This window comes from Aspergillus udagawae (genome assembly GCF_001078395.1).
Source record: "Aspergillus udagawae IFM 46973 DNA, scaffold_1, whole genome shotgun sequence".
Taxonomy (NCBI): domain Eukaryota; kingdom Fungi; phylum Ascomycota; class Eurotiomycetes; order Eurotiales; family Aspergillaceae; genus Aspergillus; species Aspergillus udagawae.
Window position 1 is genome coordinate 2762865 of NW_025091264.1, and position 23247 is coordinate 2786111.

A 23247-nucleotide genomic window follows, 5' to 3' on the forward strand; every position below is an offset into this window, starting at 1 on the left:
GCTGTTGCGGATTCCACCGGGCGGTGCTGACACTCGGCCTTGGTTCAGCAGTTTGTTAGTAGTACTAAGGGAGTTAGTTAGCTAGCTGGCTTTATAAATAGTCAACAACAGAGACACGGAAGTCGATGTTCCTCAAAGCTAAGAAAGTTTGAAATAGAGAGGTCATCAAGGATTCGAATTGGTTGAGACATTCATTCCCCTGAGGATCGTTTGTTTTTATTTTGTTTCCGTCTTTTTTTTTCCCCTTCGATTTACGGCCATTACCTCCTCTAGCAGCTGTTTTGTTCCTGCGCCAAATGAGGATGCGCGTCCACCGGCCCACTCAGGGTAAAAGCTGAGGCCTAAGAACGGTCCTTGGCCTTCAAGAGTCGATCCGATTATGGTTTTTCTCGACATGATTGACAGGGGCTGCGGACATCTCGTCAAGAGCCATGATGTGATTTCGCTTCTTAGCTCAACCGAGACTTTTTGTACACATGTAATACTATAGAGGTAGACTCAAATGACTTCAATTGAGACAAATAAACATCGTTATGGAGCTCTATATTACATCACGTCCTTGAGTATCATTACCATGTTGCCTTTTGTTGCTGCTATGCTCATGAGGATCGAGTCATCGGTCATTCTCCGCCCTTGATTCTTCTGCCATTCCGTTCTTTGACCGTTTAGCAGAATCGGCTTGCAGTGCTTTGTCGATAATCGCGTTGATCTCCTTGACCTTCTCAAGAGCAACCGACGACTTTGACACAAATACTAAGGCATCCACAGGAGAGCCGGAAAACTTGGAAACGAAACACACATCTCCGGCATTATTCATGCCAAAGACAACATCTGCTTCCGAGGCTTGCTCTTCTTTCCGAGTCGCATCGAGGATGACCCGTTTGCCTTCATCAAAGGTGTGAAAGGTAACCGAAAGAGGTTTGTGCGTAATGTTCAAGGGTACCGGTACCCGCTCGTCTAGCCCGTAGACAATCACCTGTCCATCCTTGACAACCGCATCCGGACGACGGAAGTGCTGCAGCCCAGCCATCACCCCAATACATGCGGCGTCAATGAGGTTGCCATCGTAGTCGGTGACGTGGACGTCGGCGCGGATGCTCCAGCAACTGACTCCCTTGAGGATGCACAGTGACTCGGTGTCTAGAGCGTTCGAGTGACGCACAAGTCTGTCAAGGACGTGCGACACGTAAGCTTCGAGATCTCCTTGCCTGTATGAATGTTAGTTGAATGCGCGGCCCGACACTTGGTACCAGCCCTACCGTCCATTGTCCCAAGCTGGTGAGCCCATTGCGGTAAGCTCTAGGGCAATTGAGAAGATGCCATCAAAGGGACGGTCATCGCGAGGTTTCGTTACTTCCGAGGATATGCGCACGATGAGACTTTAGAAAGGTCAGTCTACTTCAGATACAGCGCTGAATCGGCAGAACAGAACCCACCTGGTCTTGCCCAGCTGCACTTTCACATGCCCATAGTCCTCCCCGAATGTTACGGTCAGAGGACGAAGCTGGTCAGCGTGGCGACCATCCAGTCTCACATCCTCGCGCAGAGCATTGAGGATGAAGTCGCGCTCAGCAATTGAGAGCGGTGCTTCTTTGTTCATGGTTGCGGAGGCGGAATTGGCCCCGACGGGGTCGATCAAGACGAACTTTTGGGGAAATTTCTGGATTCTGCAGCGTCATTGAATGCAGCGGATCATCAATCTTCCAGATAAGCCAATCATATCAGTAGTAAGCCAAAAGCGGTGAGGATGGCTGATTCAGCTGGTGGCCTGAGGCCGCTGCCTCGACGTTATCATTCTCCGACAAGCCTCTCAATCGTTGAGGAAATCATACAACAGGCCATCCGTGACAGTCCATCATGACTACAGGTAGGTGAAGCTGAATTTTATATTTCAAAAATAATGCGCTGACTTGATCATAGCTCACAGACCCACCTTCGATCCCGTATGTGCTCATCCTCACCATCCCCATCCTTGAAGCGAGCTCACCATGGTTATAGGCGCAAGGGAAAGAGGCTCTTCGTGGACCAGCTTATCATCAACGACTTTTACCCGCATATACGCACCTCAAGACTCGGTAGGTCTACGCGTTATGCAGCTGAGGAAAATTTCATCTGACTATTCCAAGTCAATCAGGGCAAGGAAATGAAACCGAAGTCCGACAACGCGACCTACGAGCGGAGCTACTCCAGGCAGAGGCGGCTCACTTTGCCAAGAAGAACGGAGTCCCAATCAATGAACCGGTCGTTGAAAGCGCGGCGCCGAAACGTCTACTAGAAGGGTCCCCTCCGGATGGTGCTGGCCAAGCAGAAGAGGAGGACCCAGAAGCGAAACGACGGCGGATATTAGAGGAGACTCGGGATATAGACGCGGACTCGGAAGGATCAGAGGATGACAGTAGTGAGGAAGAGAGGTAATATCCCTTTTCTGGTAGCCTTGCGATGGAACATACTCACACGGTATAGTGATGACGAAGACGAAGCCGCGGAATTGATGCGGGAACTGGAAAAGATCAAGAGGGAGAGACTAGAGCAGAAAGAGAAAGAGGTTGGTTTTATTCGTTTGTGAGCTCTTCTACCAGACCCTCACCGATTTCTAGGAACGCGAACGTGCTGCAAAGGAAGAGGAGCAACGAGAGTATGACATTGCCAAGGGTAACCCGTTGCTCAACCCCCAAGACTTTAATCTCAAGCGGAGATGGGACGACGACGTTGTCTTCAAGAATCAAGCTCGCGGGACCGAAGAGAGACAGGGCAAGGAGTTTGTCAACGTAAGACTTGTCAGTACGAGATCTGGAATGGCGCTAATCATATGACAGGATTTGTTGCGCTCCGATTTCCACAGAAGATTTATGGTGAGTCATCGTTTGTGAAGGGATATGATGAATACTGCTAACGTACCACTAGTCCAAGTATGTCCGGTAGACTGGCACTCGTCATATTGATACTCGACAAACTTGGCGCCTATTTTCACGTTTTAATCAATATTGGAGCCACATACAAGCTCATCTCGACTTAGAACGGAGTCTGCAGGGTGGATGACTGGCTTGATGACCCTGCTGCGCCATAAGGCTTCGCTAGTATGGTGGGAAGGACGGTAACCCTACGGAAGCCATTCGGAATAGCCTCGTTCCCCCAGGCACTCCTGGCGAATGGCTCTCAGGGGTGTCATAATCCTTGGTTTGCCTTGTTTTGAAGTCAAGGGTTGGGAACGCCTGCAATCCGTTTGGTGCTCGATCATGATATTATTTGAGCCGTTTCGAGCTCCTGGAGCCTATGCGATATGCCAAATTCATGGTGGATTTTCTGTGTACGTAACTTAGCTACGCGATGAGCCTATATCAGTGCTGCTAGCTTTGTGCAAATAATTACACGACTACCCTATAATGAGGCTGATCAGTCAGTTCTCGTTGAAAAAGGCATATGTACTCGTAGCATCACAGGGCATCTAAAACATCGATCCAAACTGAGCAAACATAGCTGATATGGCAGAATACTGGACCGCCATAATCCCCGCCTTCAACATCAGCGTGAGGGGACAATATCTCAGAGACTGTTCAGATGAACTCCAGACCTCAATGCCATCAATTCCCAATTGAAACGCAATAATGGACTCTCAACCTTCATCCAAAGCACTACATAGTGAGTTCAGAGCCCAACTTCGACATATCGCATGGCATCTCGAATCTTAGTACCCAAACTGATCGCATCACATGCAGATCGCATCAATGCCAACATCTCACAATTACTGCAGCGATTCGAAAATATAATGGCTACAGCTACTGTTCGTTCAGTCCGACATGACAGAAGCTGTGGTTCATCTGCTGACCTCAGTCGCAGGCTGAAAATACAAGTCACACAGCAACAGCTGTCGAAACGTATCAGCTTGACGTGGAGTCAACCGCGCTCGTATGTGTTAGAGCACAAGTCGCTCCTTTCTGGTGGATACGAAGAGATATGTGCTGATACACGAGTATATGACAGGTGCGCGCAGCAGAGGATATTCTCTCCTTAACCCGCGCAATGAAAGAGGCCTGGCTGTTTGGAAAACTCGACACTCTGGGGGAAGACGAAGCGGAAGTGAAACGGAGAGAACAACTCGAGAGCGATGCTGAGGCTATTCAAAAGGCTGTAGCGGAGGGTGGGCTGTTGAAGCCGGCGAAGTGATTACTTTTGGGCAAGGTTTGCTCTGCATGGGGATTGGCGTATGGTGTTTGGTTCAAAATTTCTCCAGGATGTTTCATAGAAACTTGTAGTTATATAGATACCCATTGAATCATCAGCAATACAAACATGCTAATATACTCCGTACCTCTCTACTTTACTAAATGTAGTGTCTGAACCATGCTCTTCATAGTGGGGTAATGCGCGATCAATCAATCATTGCGATAAACTCTTATCAACCCATATCAGCTCGATTCGCGCAACAACACGTCCAAACAATCCCTCCATCAATACACCCACTTTCCTCGGCTTCAATCATTCCACTATCTACAACCACGAATTCTCACGTTATAGCAACAAAATGCCCCCCTCACAACCCCTCACCCTCATCGTCGCCACGACCCCAATCCGCACAAGCGAAAACCTCCCCACCCGCCTCGGCATCGGCCTACACGGCACCCTCCCCTGGCCGCGCATAAAAGCAGACATGGCCTTCTTCGCGCGCGTGACATCGCGCCCCCCGCGCCCCGGGACCACCAACGCAATCGTCATGGGCCGCAAGACCTACGACTCCCTGCCCCAGAACCTCCGTCCGCTCGCGAAGCGCATCAATGTCGTTATCACGAGAGATACAACCGGCTCTGTCCGCGAACGCATAATGAGGGAGTTGGAGGCGAAGAGGGCGAAGGCGGCTGCTGCTGCTGCTGCTGCTGAGCAGCAAGCTCAGGCCCAGAAGCAAGAGCAGGCGGAGGCGCGGACAGACGCTCTCGTGAGTACCGGGCTGGAGGACGCGCTGGCGAGTCTGGAGAGTGGCTACGAGGCGGAGGGGAGACTGGGGAATGTGTTTGTGATTGGTGGGGCGGAGTTATATGCTGCTGCGTTGCGGATAAGCGAGACAAAACCGGTGCGGATTGTGATGACGAATGTGGAGAGGGTGGATGGGACGGAGTTTGAGTGTGATACTTTCTTCCCAGTAGATGAAGAGCTTGCGGCCGGGGGCAAGTGGAGGATGGCGAGTGAGGAGGAGGTGTCTGGGTGGGTGGGCGAGCAGGTCTCGTCAAAATGGAGGGAGGAAGGGGATGTGCGGATTCAGATGATGGGTTATGAACGGATATTGTAGTGACTACGGTAATCTCATATACATATGTCAATATTGATCTCCGTATATACAGTATAACATGCCGCCATGATGTATGTCCGCTGAAATGACTCATCAAAAAGCCAACGCTAATCTACATGAAGCTTGTGCAAATGCCAAAGCAGAGTTCCTCGCCTCAAGCCCAATTTCAGATGAAGGACTTGTCAAAAGGAAAGTAATATAAAACAAGAAACGCGTATGTAGGGCAAGAATTATGGGACAGAATGTGAAAGTAAACGCCGGAAATGCCAAAAGGACGGGATTTGGTACTTGGCAGTATGCTGCAACCCTATCCATGTGGGTAGAGGAGGTCTCGCTCACTCGTTCTCTTTGACATATTTGACAAATGCCTTCTTGTGGACCAAGCCTGCGTACTGTCCATCGCGGAGAACGCACAGATAACGCAGTCCCAACTTGGCGAAACACTGGTAGACGAGATCGATGGGCGAATGTATATCCAGAGAGACTGGAGCCTACATAAAACAGTCAGTGCCAAGGACTAGGAAAGAAAAGAGGGGGCTACATACCGGGTCAATATATCGGCGGAAGTCTACCCAGGTATTACCGTTGCCGTCTTCGCTGTCAACGACAGCAGAAGCCGTGTCCATTGACATGAGGCACAAGGTGTGTTCCTCATCCTCAATAGTGTCAAGGGCGTACTCAAGGTCCGGAGCCGGTATAATACCACACAAAATATCGTGGCGCAGTATAGGGAGGCCGCTGTCCAGCTCACCTGCCATGAGCAGGTGCTGGAGCTTGGAGCGCAGCTCGGTTGCTGGCACAAAAGGCGATTCTGAAATATCAATCACGCGACTTTGCCGAACAGGTCGGACAATGTCCCCAAGTTCGTCGTCCGAGAGAAGCTGAATCTTGTTGTCGAGGAATGGATAGGAATTCATATCAGTGAGCAGGTCCTATCAAAGTTAGCTCATCCTGGAATTAGCAGTCATATTCGATGCTAGACTTACGTAGATACTACGAGGCTCAATGGCATCTGCAGTCCATTTGGCGCAAAGAACTGCCAGGGAAAACGGCAGGACGTGATCCAGGCTGCCCGTCAACTCGAACAGAATGACCGCCAGAGTGACAGACAAGCGCGTTACGCCGCACATGGTCGCCCCAGCGGCCACCATTGCATACACTCCTGGAACAACGCAGGACTCCATGCCCGAGTAGACCGGACAGGTCGAGAATAAAAAGAAGTTTGGAAACTTTACAACCAAGAATTGCACCATATGGCCAACAATGCGGCCCATGAGACCGCCGACAACCATGGACGGGACATAGATTCCGGCGGGCAGCTTGATGCCGAATGTCACCACCGTCAAAAGACTCTTGATCACGAAGGCTACAAGCAGATCGTTGATAATCTCGCCAATGCCGTCTTCGGTGGGACACAATCCAGTTGCTGTCACGGACTCGTGATCACATGGACTTGCCAACTCGAAAAGGAGTTCGGAGACAGGCAGCTTCGCGTACCGGTTCCAGAAACTGATCACCCCGGTCACCAGTGCAACAAGAATAACTTCCAGCATTGGCCAGCGTTTAATGATCGAAAGTCTGCGAAATGATTTCGCCCACAGACTCGAGGCCTTGATGAAGAGAGCGCCAACGGCTCCGCCCAGAACACCAAGCAGTGCGAAAACGACGATTTCAAATATCTCCCAATCGGTGACATAACGGACCTGAAAGAGGACAATCTTGCCAGTGCCGTAGGGGTTGAGGAATTTCAAAGAAAGGGCTGCCGCAATACAGCAGAAGAACGTCCTGAATAAAGTCTTTGGTGGGAAATAATAACTGACTTCTTCCAAGCTGAACAAAACTCCACCAATTGGGGCCCCGAAAGCGACGGCGACACCACTTGCAGCGCTGGCGCTGAGCACCTCACGCCTCTTGCCGTCGTTATCGTTATACTTGGAGAACAACCGACATGCGATGTTTCCGACACACGCGCCAATATGCACGTATGGACCTTCCTTCCCAAGACTCAGGCCAGACGAGACACTGAAGACTAGCGCAATAGTCTTGATGACCAAAGTCTTGAACCCCAGGTACCCGTGGAGGACGAAACCGCTGTTGATGACTTTCACCTCGGCCACTCCACTGCCCGCTGCGGAATAGTAAGTCATGGCGGGGCGCGTGAAGATCGTTGGATAATTCGTCTTCGGGCTGGTTAATGATGCTGGAGAGGCGTCCTCGGAGTTGTCACGCTTCGTTCCTTGCGAAGTCCCGGCACCGAGGTTCTCATCTAGCGTCGTGAGGGAGACCGAGGATGGCACAACCGTCTTGGTTAACAGCGTCAGGTAGCATGAGATAACTGCAAGGATAACTACCCAGAGCACAAACATGCCATGGTCAACCCATCCATTGCCGGAACCAGACGGACTGAGATTCTGCGACCATGACCGCCATCCAGAGCAGTCCAGGGTGTCTGCACAGCAGCTTTCACGGTTATGAAACCACCTTGTGGTGCAGAACCCTTCCTTCAGATCGAAAACGAAATTCTCGGTTATGTCCACAAAATAGGCGATGGCAGCCGTGATGCAGCCGATCAACGCAACCAGAATCCAACCCTGAGAACCATCAAACGCCGCGAGCAGTCGACCGCGAAAATCCTTGCGCTTGCGCAGTTCCCGCAAACGCGCCCCATCAGCAATACTGTCATGCACCCAGTCAGTCGAGGTGAACTGGTCGTACCAGTTACGTTCGTCAAGAAATGAAGCGGTCATTCCATCCTTGGCCGACGGTGGAACGCTTTCATCTCGATCGTCGTCAATGCTTCCTCTTCGGCTAATTCGCAGGGACTGCGAATTTGCACGGCTGTGATGTCGAGACCGGCGTAGGCTACCACTCGTCAAGGAGTGCCTGAGATAATTATCAGGAGCGGGAATAGCGGAGATGCTGGTGTACGATCTTCGTGGTGTGCCGCGACGATTTTCGCGAGTCTTCCCTAACAAACTTGTGGTTTCACTGGCTTCCATTTGGGACTCCAGCGACTGATACCCGGTATGGGTTTCGGAGAGAAGGGAATGCGTACGCCTGAAAGCCGATGGAGACGGAGGAGCCGTGCGGGAAGCAATGTTTAGATATTCGCTTGCGGCAAGACTCGAGTCGTCATTCTGAGGCATGGGCGATATATTCGGAGGGACAGAACGAGGCATATTGGGAATCTTTGAAGCTACACTCGCTTCGAACTAGACACCATGAACTGAGACCCTTGTTAGACAATAACCAGTACTCAGGCACAACAAAACAAACACCAAAGGAGGACTCGTCTTGAGGAAACTGGGTCTGCTCATATCTCTGACTTACTGACAAACATATCCCACTCTATATTTTCACCACAGACCCTCGACAGACACAAGAGGAACCCTAAATGTCCTGGAGTGGAAGAACCAGTCCCACTTGTTTTGATAGTACGGCACGGGAGCGGTCAAGCGGTGAAGTTATCCCAAACCAACTATCAACAAATGATTCAACAATGAGAGAAGTCTCAAAGAACAAGAAAATGGTATATAAACAAAGATGAAAAGATGTAAAACAAAAAAGTGAAACGATAGCTTTGAGGCGGAGCTTCTACCAGAAAAGGTCCTGCCTTGACTGATGCAAGTAACAGTAGATGCTCATTACCACAATTATCTCGGCGTTTCTCCAATCGTCGCTAGCGGGCTTGGAAGCAATCATGGCACGGGCAGATGACCTCCGCATCCACAAGTCATGGTCAGGTAACGGACAGCATCACCTGGAGTGATCATCAATGGGGCAGGACGGGTCATCTACTTGGCTCATGGGGGATCATCAATTCATAATGTCTTTCCTTCGTCAATTAAGTCTTAGAACGAATGAATGTCTGACCTACAGCTGGGCTTACGATCAGCACCGGCCCGAAGGAGCAGTCTGCATGTGCATAGACCAGTGGCTTCGCTTGTCAAGCCTCCAGGGAATACCCCGCGTAGAACCTGAGCAGGAGCAGAGGTAGTGATGATTAACAATCATATAAGATACCCCCAGTAAATGACTCCATAAGGGTCTAAACGCGTCAGCTCTCAAGAATAGACGGGAACACCTTGTAGAGACGTTCCGGTTTTACTCAAGGTGCAGGCTCGAGCAGTCAAGGTGCTTACAATAATAGATCTAACAGGGTTCCTTGTCTAGTACGTCGATCGCATATCTATGTGCCACTGACCTGGACTGGGGAACATGACGCTAATATAGTAGTTGTAACCTGAGCCAGACAAATGTAGAATAACTGCCTTTCTTACCTTGTGTTATACGTCAAGTAAACACCACGGGGAACGGGTTACTGTAGCAGTACTCATACTATTCGGTCTGGTGATCTGCTAGCAATTGCAAAATCCAACACTCTTTCACGAAGCAAGCACTCTAAATCCACGTTATACTTGCCTTGTACCTCTCATATGAATCGTGTGGAATAAGTCATCACGTAGACAGCTATGCCCAGATTGGCGAGGACATTACAGATTCAAGTGTGAAGACTAGACCATGGTGACTGACCATTTTGCATTCAAATCCAATGCTGAAATTATGATTTCATCACTGTGGATAACTCTGTACGGAGCACTCTGTAGCAAATCTGGCAACTTGTGACTCTCCGCATGGCTTCAACGCAGAGAAAACGAGCCTCCCCACAGACCCCACAATAATAATAGACCTCTTACTCCGTGGCGTTTAGTCCTCGAATTCATTGTCCGATTTCTACCTTCCGATGTTGCAGCTCGAAAGTGTACAATACTTACTTCACCTTCAGGTACCAGTCATTGAGCCATGGACTCAACAAACATTTCCGTGGAAGAAACAACTACAATGAGCCTTTGGACCAAGGAGCGTACTGTGTAGTGCGTACGTCACTTCCTCAGCCACAGGATCCTTGGCAAAGGCTCGAACACTCGGCCCAAATGACTTGAAACAGAAAGCCGGGTCGGAGTTAAAAATCGTGGCAACTGAGGTAAAGCTTAGCAATGCTTCGTGACTGCCACTTGGCGGTGCGATGAAGATTTTCATGCTCTTTGTCTGTTAATGATCAAGAGTCAGGCAGGAGTTAAGATAAAATAGGCCTTCATCAGAGGCCATGACATACCCCAGATCAAAAGTTTTACCCCATATTCCAAGTGGGTCACTGATCTCGCTAGCGGGTCTGACAAAGTGGTATTTCCGAGTCTTGAAGAGTGACAATCACGGAATCATACTTGCTCGAACTTCGAACACAGTCTATGTAGATAGCTCGGTGTCTCTGTGGGGATTACCAACAAAGGAAGACTCCTGAGCTCAAGTCCCACATAAAACAGTCTGGCCCAACAGAGTCGACTTGAGACGATAGCTGGCTATTTGCCATCAGCTCGATAGAAACCAGATGCTCCCTGGAGCTCACTTCCCCTGATATCTGTGGGGACTCGTCCCCACAAACCTCTCCACGAATGTCCCTAATCTGCTATGCTTCGGTGAGATGATGGGCCGCCTCTGGATGTCGATAGCCCATGTCCAGATAGAGAGCCAGATTTCCTCAACTCCCGGGTTTCAAGGCGCTGAATGGTCCCCACGACTCATGCATGCTTACCGTCTCATCTGGATCCTCAAGTAGTGTACTCCATCCTACTCTGGGACCATTATAAACGCATGATCTTCCTCCGTCTGGGGTAGACTAGTCTTGACCCATCTTACTATATCTCCCCTTGCCCCAAACAGCACCCTTTCGAGTCCACACCCTCTAAGACAGAGATACCATGGCCTCCATCGAAATGGCGGAGGAGGTTCGCCCGCCCTCAGCCCCAGGCACCAAGGATGTTCTTCACTCAGAGAAGACGGACAGCGAGTGTCTCGAAAAAGCTGATGACATCCATGCTACAGAGGCGGAGATTGTCGCTGCCAGTCTGTCGGTATCTCACAAGGAATACTTGATTCAACGCCATGGAACTCATGACCTGGATCCTCTTCCAAGTCCATCAAATGCCGACCCATACAACTGGCCTCTCTGGAAGGTACACATGCGTTTGGCCCTGTCTTTCCGTCACTCTGCCAATGTCTGACCCGTGCCTCCTTTCCACAGAAAGTACTCAACCTAGTCCTTGTGGCATTTCACGCTTGCATGGCAACCCTGACAGCGGCATCCATTACACCAGCCTACGAAGACATTACCATTGAATTCGGAAAATCTGTGCAGAGCGCCAGTTATCTCACGTCTCTTCAGATTGCAATTCTGGGTGGAGCACCTTTGTTCTGGAAGCCATTGTCCAACCGGTTTGGCCGTCGACCCATCTTCCTCCTGTCTCTGATTATCAGCTTGGTCTGTAATGTCGGCTGTGCCAAGAGTCCTACATATGGATCCATGGCTGCGTGCAGAGCCTTGGTAGCCTTTTTCATCTCGCCTGCTGCAGCGATTGGAAGTGCTGTTGTGACGGAAACTTTCTTCAAGAAGGAGAGAGCCAAGTACATGGGCGTTTGGACCTTGATGGTCACCCTGGGTGTCCCTGTCGGTGCGTTTATCACTTCGGAGGTAGTCTGAACTTCGCTAATGCGCCAACAGGACCGCTTATCTTTGGGTTCGTCGCCTATCGTGTAGGATATCGCTGGATCTACTGGGTCCTCGCTATCATCAATGGCGTTCAGTTCATTCTCTACCTATTCTTTGGTCCCGAAACCCGGTACTTGGGTGATAGTGCGGAAAGTTTGTCTGCAGACTTCAAAAGTCAATACTTATCCTTCCGCCGCATCGATCCTACTCCTCTGAGACTCAGCGAGTTCTTCCACCCTCTGACCCTGGTGAAGCATGGCCGCGTGTTTATCCCCGCAATCGTGTATTCCATGGTCTTCTTGTTCGGAAGCGTCCTTATCACCGTGGAAGTCCCTCAGCTTTTGCAACTGAAGTTTGGCCTCAATGCCGAGCAACTGGGTCTTCAATTCCTTGGTGTGATCATTGGTTCGATTCTCGGAGAACAAGTTGGTGGCTCTCTATCAGATTTTTGGATGAACCATCGGGCTCGTCGTATCCAAAAGAGACCTGAACCCGAGTATCGCCTCTGGCTCACCTACCCCGGCATCATTCTGACAATCGTCGGTGTGATTGTCTTCCTTGTCTGCACGCAGCAGGCACCCGAAGGCCACTGGGTCATCTCTCCTATCATTGGCACTGCCATAGCAGCTTTTGGCAATCAGCTAGTGACTACAACGGCTATCACCTACGCCGTTGACAACTATCCTCAGGACTCCGGCAGTGTTGGAGTGTTTATCACGTTCGTTCGGCAGATGTGGGGTTTCATCGGTCCATTTTGGTAAGATTTCTGTCTCCATGCTGGCTGAACATGCGGTCATAACTCTCGGGGCGATGGCTAATTTGTGTGGATAGGTTCCCCGACATGTTCACTAATGTTGGTGTCGCTGCTAGTTCTGCGGTCACCAGTTCTCTACTCTTTGTCTTTAGCTTCCTTTTCACCGTTCTGCTCCATGTGATGGGAAAGAAATGGCGCAATGCTTCTTGAATGCTTCTTAAGCATGCTTCCGTTCATCTACAGCTGTTGCATTGACAAATGGATATCAGTCGAAGAGAATGGAGGGCCTGAGCAGTAATGTATATTTTTCAGTAGTCTGTCATTTAATACGCAAAGAAGCATAATCTATTCCGAACAGACTGTGAGTCTTCGAAACAAAGTCTAATATATAAGAGGATCGTATAACAGGCAAAGATTATTATAAAATTGCACAGATATTTGTTCATCTGAAGCGTCAACACACTGAGAAATGTAGACAAGAATGGAACAACACTGTTGGTGGATAATTCCTGGCCGACAAAAACTATTTTGCCGAGACCAATAAGCATCGAGCTTTAAATCCACGAGAGGCATGACAGTTTGACCCCAAAACTGTCTCCGATGGTCCGTATCCAATAGAGCGTAGTTCCCCAGCTAAGCTATGGTTCAATCAATTTAGCCAGACTAGCCGATAAGCGGCCGAGATCCATCAAGATTCAACCCCACCGCCAGCCATAAGAGGTCGCTCGTTCTCGTGAGGAACAATTGTAGCAAACAGAACTGTGTGGTATTGGTTTTTACTGACTTGATTTGAATCTGATCTAATTGTCTGCGTGTCTGTTTGTCTGCATCATGTCTAACGGAGTCGCCCAATCGGCCGAGGAGGCCTTGTATAAGCCATACGACCAGTTCATCCTATTTGGAGACTCGATTACGCAAATGTCTTCTGATCAGAGCATGGGATTTGGTTTTCATGCCGCTCTGCAGGATGGTAACACTCTCCCAGTCTATATGGCATGCTACTGGAGTGGATTGTCGATACTAAATTCTTTACAGCCTACAGCCGCCGCTTGGATGTGATCAATCGTGGGTTCGGGTATGTGTTTGACAACTTGCGGCTGCATCGATGAGTGCACTGACTCCACCATAGTGGCTATACCACCGCGCATGCGGTCAAGGTCTTTCCCAAGTTCTTCCCCAAACCGGAGACGGCTACTGTTCGGTTTATGGTAGGCCGCCCTGCTCGCTGAAGTCGTAGGCGCGGTTCTAATAGGTCTAGACAATATTCTTCGGAGCAAATGATGCGAGTGTCCCTGGACACTATCAGCACGTCCCTGTGGAGACTTACAAAGAGAACCTGAAGAAGATCATCCAGCACCCGGCGACAATTGCTCAGAACCCAAGAATACTGATCCTGACCCCGACACCAGTGAATGAATACCAACTGGAAGAATTCGATATCGCAAAGAACACACCTCATCCCAGCCGGACAGTCAAGCAGACCAAGCTGTATTCGGAGGCCGCCCGCGAGGTTGCCGCCTCGTTAGGGGTTGCGGTGGTAGATCTCTGGACTGCGTTCATGACTGCGGCTGGTTGGAAAGAGGGAGAGCCGCTGATCGGGTCCAGAGACGCCCCTAACAATGAGAAGCTCCAGAAGTTCTTCACGGATGGTTCGATCCCCGATTTCCTTCATGTGGCGCCTCGTGCTGATCTTGATATGATACAGGATTGCATTTGACCGGCGACGGGTATCGACTCCTGTATGAGGAAGTAATAAAGTCTATCAGAGCCAAGTGGCCGGATCAAGCCCCGGAGGCACTCGAGATGGTCTTTCCCGGGTGGATGGAAGCTCCCAAATGATGTTGCAATGAGCTCTTGGAATTGATCCGGTAGTCACCTTACGCGAAAGCTGGCACAATCAGTAGAAAGGCACATTATCACAGATAAACAATTTCATAGCGATTGATCGCAGATAATTGATGACTTAGATCAAATGCCAGAAGCACTGGCATGGACTGTGCATGTTGTAGGAGAATAAAAGCGGTCTAGATCGTTGCCGGTTTAAGTGATGGATGGCGGACTTGTGATCCCCTCACTGCCCACCTCCCTTTGCTTCGGTACTCCGTCATCATCAGTCTTCCATCCATAGCACACCTCGTGTTCTACTACGCATATCTCTCTCTCGATAAAATCCGTATATTATCATTCGAGATTATCGGAGTCCTCTTATAACTTCCTTTCTTGCGAATCCAAGCTCTCGCTGCAAACACACGCGGTTATCTCCAACGCTCAACTACTCTATTCTGCCTGCGAGAACCCCAATTCAACCATAGATCCCATTGGTGAAAAATCGACAACTCGCTCTAACCGTTTCACAATAGAATCAAGGACCTTTCGAAACTTACTCCGCTAATTTCTTAACTTTTGACTGTGCCGTTGCCTACACAGTATCCCTTCCGCTGTCTCTTTTCTGTCGGATTCGACGCCGCCCACTTGACCACGTTACGATCCGCCTATACCGTACAGAGCCCTTGACCAACCTGTATGTTCTGACAAGTAGTACACGAAACTCAGATACTAGCAACTAGGTGGACGGCCTTACGGCCGTCTCACAGCATACAAGGGAGGAGGAGGCCGAGGATTAAGCGAGCTGCCAGTTGACACTACCTGGACACAAGATCGGCAACCGAGCAGTAGCAGTTGGTATACGAATCTTTGGTGTGGGCAAGTGAGTTTGTGGTTGTAGGATTCCGTCTTTTCTCTCTACGTGAATTGTCTGTCGACCTTCGCCGCTCGTCGAAGACCTCTTCATTCCGGTTACCATCTGCGTGGACATGGACGCTCAGTATCCTTTTGCTTCGCGCGACGACATTTGGCGCGTCTTTGAGGAGTTGAAGGAACTTCACGCTGCGCAATTTGAGCAGGCGGAGCGGATTGCACGACTGGAAAGACGGAGGGATGAGGATGCGAGGCTGAGAAGTGTTTGGGGTCCTTTGTCACCGTTTCCTACTTCTATCGGGGGTACCATATCAACAGGTGTGTTTGTCGCCTTCTTGCTCAGGATACCACAGCAGATATTAATTCTTTTACTTCAAAGAGCCAGTCTTTCACGCGCCCGCTGACGCCTTCAAAGGGTTCGATCAGGGCCAGCACCACGGAATGGCGAATACAATGGGTCTCGAGAGCGAAGACGAACCCAGGAGAGGAACATCCAGAGCGAATAGTGTCCGATTCGATGAAAGTGCTATTCATGGTTATTATGGACAAGCCAGCCGATCTACCAGCGAGCTGCCGCTGAGGACGGGGAGTGGCATGGGAAGCCATCCACTCACCGAACGCTCCCTGTCCCACCGGTCTGAGGGCCGACAGAGCTCTTCCGGGCATTCACATCACTCGGCTCGGACGAATAGTCTCGGGCTGGAGACGACGAGCCGCATAATGGGCTCGTCCGTCGGCGGCTCTCCTCTGATACCCCCGCCCGGTCTATTCCTCCTTGGCCCTGTGCCGTGTGTCATTCGATGTTGGTTGACGACCAACTTTTCAAACGACTCGCTTCTGTATGCTGCTGCCTGTTCAGGATCGTATATTTCGACGCTTGGGTATCCGATGGTGCAGAAGCTCGGCTTGGAAGATCTTGTAACCCTGGAGGATGGCGTACGGTTCATAAAGCTTCCGATGTATCTCCCGGAGGCCAGCGTTCACCAGGCCTCGTCTCGTCCCAACAGCCCGGTTCCTCAGCTTCCCACCCTCACCATCCGCTTTCTTGTTCGGGATGTGGAACCCAACGACAATTCCATTCAGATTATCCTCGGAAGTGATGTGCTTCGCTCGCATAATGCGGACATTTTGTTCTCTCAGGACAAGATCATCATGGTAGATGACGAAAGGAACAAGATTTCCATTCCCCTTGTGCGGCCAGAGGATGAAACTGTGTTCAAGTCTCTGTGCACTGCATCAGATTGCTCGCGCCTTGAACGCTCAACAAGGCAGGCTTTTGAAAAGGGGCCGACGGATGTGAGCGGCGATTCCGGAGTCGGGGTCATCGGAGAGCCGAGTCGATCGCGACGATCTACCTCTGCGTCTACCACCGCAAGAGCATCCACCGAAGAGCCCGATGAAAGTCGAAAGACACATTCATCGGCTTCTCACGACGTGTCCCCGGTGACTGAAGCTCAGGAAGGCCCAGGCAAGTCCACCTCGACGATCGACTTTCAGGCCAATGATGACGCCAAGCCTGAAACTGCAGGTGTCTGGAGTGCATGGAGACGGGATACCAAAATGGACCCGGCATCGTCCGCCACGAGCAAGCCATCTCGGGGCCGTACGATGAAAGTTCTACGGCCGACCAAGCCTTCTACACGAGTGCCAGCAGCGTCAAGCGGTGCCGGTACTGATGCGGGGGCGGCTTCGGCGTCTCCTCAGCCGACGTCCTCCCGAGCGTCCCCAGACGAAAGCCGGACCGGCAAACAGTGGGCTCCGAATCCTATCGGCGGGGCTTCTGCGTTTGGCTGGCTTAATTCCTCTCAGCCGCCTAAACGCGTTGTAACAATGCCTAAATGAACTATATCAGGAATGCACGAAGGGAACTGGCTTTTTGGAGAATGAATGAGAGGTCCCGTAGGTAGACAAAAATGAGTCAACCATACTAGCAATCAATTATATATTTTTTAAGCACATGCAGCGTCGCCTCCGGTTTTGTCCATTCATACACATGCCCAGACACGATAGGGAAAGAAAGAAGAGATCAAATCTTCGAAAACACCTCCATCGCCTCCCTCGTCTCCTCCTTCGTCTCCTTCACCAACCCAGTAACAGCCTTGAACTCCGCCCTGCCCGCATCCCCCAAAATCTCAAACAAAACCCCCTCACTGCTTGTCACAATCGCCCCGGCATCCCGCAGCCGCGCAAGCGCCACCCCCCTCTCCTCCTTATTCATACTACTCACCCCATCAACGATCACATACACCCGGTGCCCGCGCTCCAGCAGATCCAGCGTCGTCTGCGTAATGCAGATATGCGTCTCTATCCCCACGATGATGACATCCAGCGGCATCTCCCCGCCCTTCACGTTCGGCAGCAGCGCATCGAGTTCCGGCGTGATCATCGAGAAAAGCGTCTTGTCGATGTTGGCGCGCACAAGCGGTGAGGAGAGGTAGGGTTGGAGTTCGGAGACGATGTCGCCTAGGCGGGGGCGGTTCTGCGTAGTGACGTAGACGGGGATGTTGAGTGCTGAGGAGGCTTTGAGAAGTTTGGTGGTTGTCGTTACGCTGTTTCGTCAGTTTGGTTTCGCGTGTGAGGGGGTGTTAGGCTAGGCGTACAGTTTTGGAAACTCGTAGATGGCGCGGAATTTCTCTTGGATGTCGCAGATGCTGTTTGTACTGTGAGAAGGAGGCTATTCTGATCATTTGGGGAAGGCGTACAATAGGGCCGGGTTGCCTGTGTACCGTACGCTGTGGTTAGCATTTCAGACTGTCAGTAGGGCATGAGTCAGGCGTACGGATCCGGCAGGCTCGTGAGATGGCTGCCATTGTGCCTTGCTTAGAGTGTTTTTCCCGAGTTTCTTTGAGCTATGTGTGGCTGAGAATGTGTATGCCGGATGGTGAAATCATGAAATAAGAAAAAAAGTAGTGGCCGATGTTTTGCTGCTGCGGAGGAAGATGGCGGGGGAATCCGGACCGGTGCGGGGAAGCTTTTCGCCCGAGAAATCAGGCTTCAACACGAACAGTTCTAGGTAGTTATCGAGGAGTGAGTTAGCTGAATTGTATTGCAAATATCACAGCTTTTATTAACGGGTATACATCTTTCTATATACACTATCTGTTCTTGCTATAGTTTGATCTCTTGGATCTTTGCCCGTCCGGAGAACCAGCTGTCGTCACCCTTTAGAGCTGCTTGCCGGATAGCGTAGAGCTCGTCTAGGAACGCGGGAACGAAGCTTCCCGGTCCCCGGACGTAGTCCTTTGACGCGGCGTTCTCCGCCGCAATTTCATACATCAGGATACCTGACAGAACAGCCAGGAGCTTGTCGGATGGGTGTACAGCCAGGAAGCAGCCGGATACCGTTCCAACAGCGCAACCAGTCTGTACGTCGAGTTAGCAAGAGATTGAAGAAACGAGAGAGTATTGGACATACGCCGGTGACTTGTCCAAGGAATTCATGGCCATTCTCGACAGCGATCACCCGCTCGCCGTCGCTTAGATAGTCGACAGCGCCGGTCAAAAGGACGACGTTTCCTGCCGGGGTTAGCAGCTGGATCTCGCTTGGAAGAACGGTGCAGCGTACGCTCTCTTCTGGCTAGGTCGCGGGCCAATCTAGCCTTCTCTTGTCCGTCAAGGGTGCTTGGTCCACTGTCCACACCGCGCTGGACTGCATTACTGCTTCCTGACACCTGTCTAATCTCTCCCTCGTTCCCCTTGATAAGATCAAAGTAGCCCCCCCTCATAAGCTCTTTTACTGCCCCGCGCCGGACCTGGGTCGCAGCAGCGCCGACGGGATCGTAGACCACAGGATTTCCGCGCTCGTTGTATGATTGGATCGCTTGGAGGTAGTTTGGTACACTTTCGCGTGTCAAGGTGCCCATGTTGATGACAAGAGCGCCGTCAAATTTGGCCAGGTCGACCGCTTCTTCGCCATATGGGGACATGATTGGGGAAGCGCCCCTAGAAGTCGATTAGATAAATCAACAATGATTCAAACGCAGACGTACATCGCGAGAGCAACATTGGCAACAAAATTGGCCACAACGTAGTTAATCATGTTATGGACCAAAGGGTGTGCCTTGACCATTTTCTGAACGATTTGAGGCACCTCTTCGACCAATGCTGCAACTTCATTCGTTCGAGGTGCCTTGGGTTCCCATGCGAAGCTGGGTGGGCTGTTGATACGTTTGACAAACTCCTCGGCTGTCGCGCGCGGGTCATCTGCTGCCATAATGGCACTGACGATAGCGACCCCGTCCAGTCCCTTCCTGGGCGCTTTGGACTGGTACATCACCCGCTGGACGTTCGAAAGGTTGATACCGCCGATAGCAACGGTCCCGACATTTCGACCCGAGTCGGAAATAGCGTCAAGGATCGCCTGAGTGCCTGCTGTTCCGAGAATGTTTTTTGTATTTGTTTTACTGGCGAGTCAGATTATATCATAACAAGATCATCCATGGATCATCCGTCCAAATGGCAACTTACGTCGGCGTTGCAAACATGGTTCCGATACCCAGGTAATCGGCACCCGCCTCGATGGCTCGCTGAGCCTCTTCGACGGAAGACGCACTGATTCCGATGATTGCATCTTTGGGAAGCAGAGTTTTCGCCTCCTCAATGTCTGTCCCAAACCGTATCAGTAAGGATCAGTAGCGGTCACCTGGAGGTATTGGTCGTACACATATCGTCTTGCCCGAGATGAACGCCTTCTGCTCCAACAGCGAGGGCGACATCTACGCGATCGTTGATCAACAGTGGGACTCCATATGCTTTGGTGATCTTGTGCAGCTTTTTAGCCGTTTGGATCAAGTCCCCTGTGTCGCTCGTTTTGTCTCTATATTGCACAATAGTCACACCTGATGCCACACATTAGCACAAGACGATGATGTGCGAGACAAGTGCGACATTGACTGACCTCCTTTCAAGGCTTCTTCTACCACAGTGCACAGATCCTGGCCTTTAAGAATGGCTGGGGTCGAATCTGTGACCAGGTATACTGATAGATCTAAAGGCATTTTCTGCTGCCTTTGTCAACATATGGCCGAGAGCCAGAAGTTTGCGGCGGATAGAACAGTGAGGGGCAAGAGGGGTTTTGACATTGATATGAGATCAAATGAGTCCAAATACAAAGAGTTGTACATCTAGAAGCACACTTACCCAAAACAACTTTATGCGAATGATCCACCAATATGGAATCGATGGTGTAGGCTCTGCCGTGGTCTAACTCCGAGCACTCGGGAAGAGTCAGAGGAAGCATTAAATGACGTTGGAAGCGTGTGGGGACACCCGGTGAGGTTAAACTCAGGTGGTGAAATTGGATTCGGCCATGAGGTTTGCTCTGATAAATACGTCTTTGTTACCCTAGAGCTACATTGACACTGAGTATCGTCCATAAAAGCTGTTACTAATCTCCATGGAACAATCTGTACGATGGCTCCTCTGACAAAAATATACGGAGTAGATGAGTGACAAAACTACAGAACAAACACCCTTGCCGCAAAGTCATGAACTGGTAGTTAACAAATCTGCAAATGATGCAGAGACCTAGTATCATTCCTCTTGAGTCCACATATTGCTTTCATGTACTCTTGGAGCGATGGAACGTCCTGTGTTCCGCATGAGGGAGAGTAAGACATTGATCATGTGACCATACATCCTAAGACGAGGGAGGAACACGTGCCCTCATAAGAAGCATCCCGGGCTTCCGGAGAGTGGGCAGGCAACAGTGCTCAGTCAGCAGCCCTGAAATTTTTCTCAGCGAGTCTTGGCACTTCGGCTCCGAGCCTTTCTGTTTGGCCCTCAAAACTTCTTTCCTCGTTTCGCTTTCTTTCCCCTTCACACTCACTCTCACACACACTCTCAACCCATCCATCTGCATCTTCTGCATCATCTATCTCAACCAGCTTCCAACGCTGTCATCTCGTCGAAACTACACGCTTCAGCTGTTAAACGTGTCCGAGTTTTTCAGCTCTCGTTTTGATCGAAAAGCCACACTGGTTAGTTTCTTGATACGGTCCTTCGTCAACCGTCCGCCACCACGAGTTCGAGGTCTGACTTTAGTTGCCTCTCAACTCCCAGAAGAACCAGCCGTTGGTTTCTTTCCCAACTACCGGAGAAAGCCACTCAAAGAAAAGAGTCCCCTGCGAACTTGTCTATGTATTCGTCCTGCGTCAGAGATTTCGACCACCACCTGCCGCTCAAGCTGCAAACGTTTCGCTCCGAGCTGAAACCTTGTAGTATACATTCAAAGTCCTGTGGCTGAACCCAGGCTTGCTCTATCTGCTGTGTGAAATCGTTTAGTTGAGACGATTCTAACTCTCCACCATTCATCACTTTTCAAAAGTCGAGGAATTCGCTACGCATGTCTTGTCTTTCCAAGATATCACTTGTCCATAATCCCTCCCGCTTCGTTTTCAAACAGCTCGTTCTCACCGTTTCGTGAAAAAATAAATAATCATCCTCAACAACCGTCAAAATGGCTACCGTCAACATTCGTCGCGATGTCACCGATCCTTTCTACCGTTACAAGATGGAGCGCCTCCAGTCCAAGATCGAAGGCAAGGGTAACGGTATCAAGACTGTGGTTGTCAACCTGAACTCTGTCGCTCAGTCTTTGAGCCGTCCTCCGTCTTATTTGATCAAGTACTTCGGATTTGAACTTGGTGCTCAGGCTAACGCCAAGCCTACCGATGATCGCTGGATTATCAACGGCGCCCACGATGCTGTCAAGCTTCAAGATTATCTCGATGGCTTCATCTCGAAGTTTGTGCTTTGCAAGAAATGTAAGAATCCTGAAACGGATGTCATAATCAAGGACGACAAGATCATCCTTGACTGCAAGGCCTGTGGTCAGCGCACCGACGTTGATCCCCGTTTGAAGCTGAGCACCTTCATTATCCGCGACCGTGCTTCTGGCAAGGGAGGGAAGAAGGACAAGGCCGCCAGAAGAGCTCGCAAGAACAAGAAGGCCGAGGAGGGAGCCAACGGTGACAAGGATGTCAGCCCTGGAGATAGCAACTCCGACAACGGTGAAGTCGAGGATGTTGCCTTGGAAGCCAACAGCGATGATGAACTCACCCGCCGTATTAAGGCCGAGGCTCAGGCCCTCGCGGCCGAGAAAGACATTGAAGACGACGAATGGGCTGTCGACGTTTCTGAGGAGGCCGTCAAGGCTCGTGCCAAGGAGCTTCCCGACGACCTGAAGCGTTCTCTCGTCCTTGAGGACGCCGATGAAGACGGAGAGGCTGATGGACCGTCTGCCTACGATTTGCTTGGCAGCTGGATTCTCGAGACCGCATCTGAAAAGGGCGACGTCACTGCCGTTAGCGACGTCGATATCTACATGAAGGCCAAGGAGTTCGGCATTGAGAACAAGCACAAGACTGTTGCTGTCCTTGCCCAGACCATCTTCGACGAGAAGATTGTCAAGCAGATTCCCGCCCGCGCTGCTTTCCTGAAAAAGATGATCACTTCTGAGCGCCACGAGAAGGCCTTCCTCGGCGGTACCGAGCGTTTTCTTGGCAAGGATCACCCTGAGCTGATCTCTCTGGTTCCCGCCGTCCTCCTGGGTTATTACCAGCACGATCTCGTCTCCGAGGATGTGCTGAAGGCATGGGGATCCAAGGCCAGCAAGAAGTACGTCGACTTGTCGACCAGCAAGAAGGTTCGCAAGGCTGCTGAGCCCTTCCTTGACTGGCTCGAGAATGCTGAGAGCGATGACGAGGAAAGCGAGGATGACGAGTAGATTGGTAAATCGGCTACTCGGTTATTTGTGAAGTTCGGGATGTCTTCGGAACTTGCTTTTTTTTCTACACAATGCGCTATTTCCAGTCATTACCTTGCTATGTCCACACTCATTCAACTGACAGGGTGCACACGAGCCGTGTCTTTTGTTGATTTGAGGTTAATCTGATTGCTGCGTCACTATGAATGACAAGTATCTTCACTCAATATTCCTCTCTTTCCCAAATTTCCCTTGTAGAATAA

General features: G+C 50.5%; 11 protein-coding genes across 11 annotated transcripts; 7 read left to right on the forward strand and 4 right to left on the reverse strand.

Annotated features, from left to right (window-relative positions):
- Nucleotides 1-613: 613 nt before the first annotated feature.
- Nucleotides 614-1600, reverse strand: Aud_000878 (exosome non-catalytic core subunit RRP45; the record flags this gene model as incomplete). Its single annotated transcript, XM_043286382.1, has 3 exons — nt 614-1208; nt 1260-1379; nt 1437-1600. 3 exons carry the CDS (start codon nt 1598-1600, stop codon nt 614-616), a joined length of 879 nt encoding a protein of 292 aa, XP_043142317.1.
- A 257-nt stretch (nt 1601-1857) lies between these two features.
- On the forward strand, nt 1858-2922 carry Aud_000879 (spliceosome-associated CWC15 family protein; the record flags this gene model as incomplete). Its single annotated transcript, XM_043286383.1, has 8 exons — nt 1858-1867; nt 1921-1943; nt 1999-2075; nt 2127-2411; nt 2464-2545; nt 2598-2768; nt 2817-2852; nt 2905-2922. 8 exons carry the CDS (start codon nt 1858-1860, stop codon nt 2920-2922), a joined length of 702 nt encoding a protein of 233 aa, XP_043142318.1.
- Nucleotides 2923-3605: 683 nt separating this feature from the next.
- Aud_000880 (RNA polymerase II mediator complex head subunit MED22) lies at nt 3606-4164 on the forward strand (the record flags this gene model as incomplete). Its single annotated transcript, XM_043286384.1, has 4 exons — nt 3606-3639; nt 3717-3781; nt 3838-3906; nt 3982-4164. 4 exons carry the CDS (start codon nt 3606-3608, stop codon nt 4162-4164), a joined length of 351 nt encoding a protein of 116 aa, XP_043142319.1.
- Nucleotides 4165-4522: 358 nt separating this feature from the next.
- Nucleotides 4523-5281, forward strand: Aud_000881 (dihydrofolate reductase; the record flags this gene model as incomplete). Its single annotated transcript, XM_043286385.1, has 1 exon — nt 4523-5281. One exon carries the CDS (start codon nt 4523-4525, stop codon nt 5279-5281), a length of 759 nt encoding a protein of 252 aa, XP_043142320.1.
- Nucleotides 5282-5616: 335 nt separating this feature from the next.
- On the reverse strand, nt 5617-8460 carry Aud_000882 (chloride channel protein; the record flags this gene model as incomplete). Its single annotated transcript, XM_043286386.1, has 3 exons — nt 5617-5772; nt 5827-6213; nt 6268-8460. The coding sequence occupies 3 exons, from the start codon at nt 8458-8460 to the stop codon at nt 5617-5619; spliced, it is 2736 nt and encodes a 911-aa protein (XP_043142321.1).
- A 2580-nt stretch (nt 8461-11040) lies between these two features.
- On the forward strand, nt 11041-12792 carry Aud_000883 (putative MFS transporter; the record flags this gene model as incomplete). The annotated part of the gene is made up of 4 exons (XM_043286387.1): nt 11041-11295; nt 11364-11790; nt 11841-12585; nt 12660-12792. 4 exons carry the CDS (start codon nt 11041-11043, stop codon nt 12790-12792), a joined length of 1560 nt encoding a protein of 519 aa, XP_043142322.1.
- Nucleotides 12793-13413: 621 nt separating this feature from the next.
- Nucleotides 13414-14421, forward strand: Aud_000884 (SGNH/GDSL hydrolase family protein; the record flags this gene model as incomplete). Its single annotated transcript, XM_043286388.1, has 5 exons — nt 13414-13552; nt 13618-13657; nt 13712-13790; nt 13841-14231; nt 14288-14421. The coding sequence occupies 5 exons, from the start codon at nt 13414-13416 to the stop codon at nt 14419-14421; spliced, it is 783 nt and encodes a 260-aa protein (XP_043142323.1).
- A 974-nt stretch (nt 14422-15395) lies between these two features.
- Nucleotides 15396-17121, forward strand: Aud_000885 (uncharacterized protein; the record flags this gene model as incomplete). The annotated part of the gene is made up of 2 exons (XM_043286389.1): nt 15396-15597; nt 15659-17121. The coding sequence occupies 2 exons, from the start codon at nt 15396-15398 to the stop codon at nt 17119-17121; spliced, it is 1665 nt and encodes a 554-aa protein (XP_043142324.1).
- Nucleotides 17122-17305: 184 nt separating this feature from the next.
- Aud_000886 (putative isochorismatase family hydrolase) lies at nt 17306-18089 on the reverse strand (the record flags this gene model as incomplete). The annotated part of the gene is made up of 4 exons (XM_043286390.1): nt 17306-17828; nt 17880-17930; nt 17982-17997; nt 18059-18089. 4 exons carry the CDS (start codon nt 18087-18089, stop codon nt 17306-17308), a joined length of 621 nt encoding a protein of 206 aa, XP_043142325.1.
- Nucleotides 18090-18387: 298 nt separating this feature from the next.
- Aud_000887 (bifunctional hydroxyethylthiazole kinase/thiamine-phosphate diphosphorylase) lies at nt 18388-20276 on the reverse strand (the record flags this gene model as incomplete). Its single annotated transcript, XM_043286391.1, has 7 exons — nt 18388-18642; nt 18695-18795; nt 18845-19221; nt 19269-19682; nt 19747-19882; nt 19941-20117; nt 20177-20276. The coding sequence occupies 7 exons, from the start codon at nt 20274-20276 to the stop codon at nt 18388-18390; spliced, it is 1560 nt and encodes a 519-aa protein (XP_043142326.1).
- A 1460-nt stretch (nt 20277-21736) lies between these two features.
- On the forward strand, nt 21737-23005 carry Aud_000888 (translation initiation factor eIF5; the record flags this gene model as incomplete). Its single annotated transcript, XM_043286392.1, has 1 exon — nt 21737-23005. One exon carries the CDS (start codon nt 21737-21739, stop codon nt 23003-23005), a length of 1269 nt encoding a protein of 422 aa, XP_043142327.1.
- Between the last annotated feature and the right edge of the window lie 242 nt (nt 23006-23247).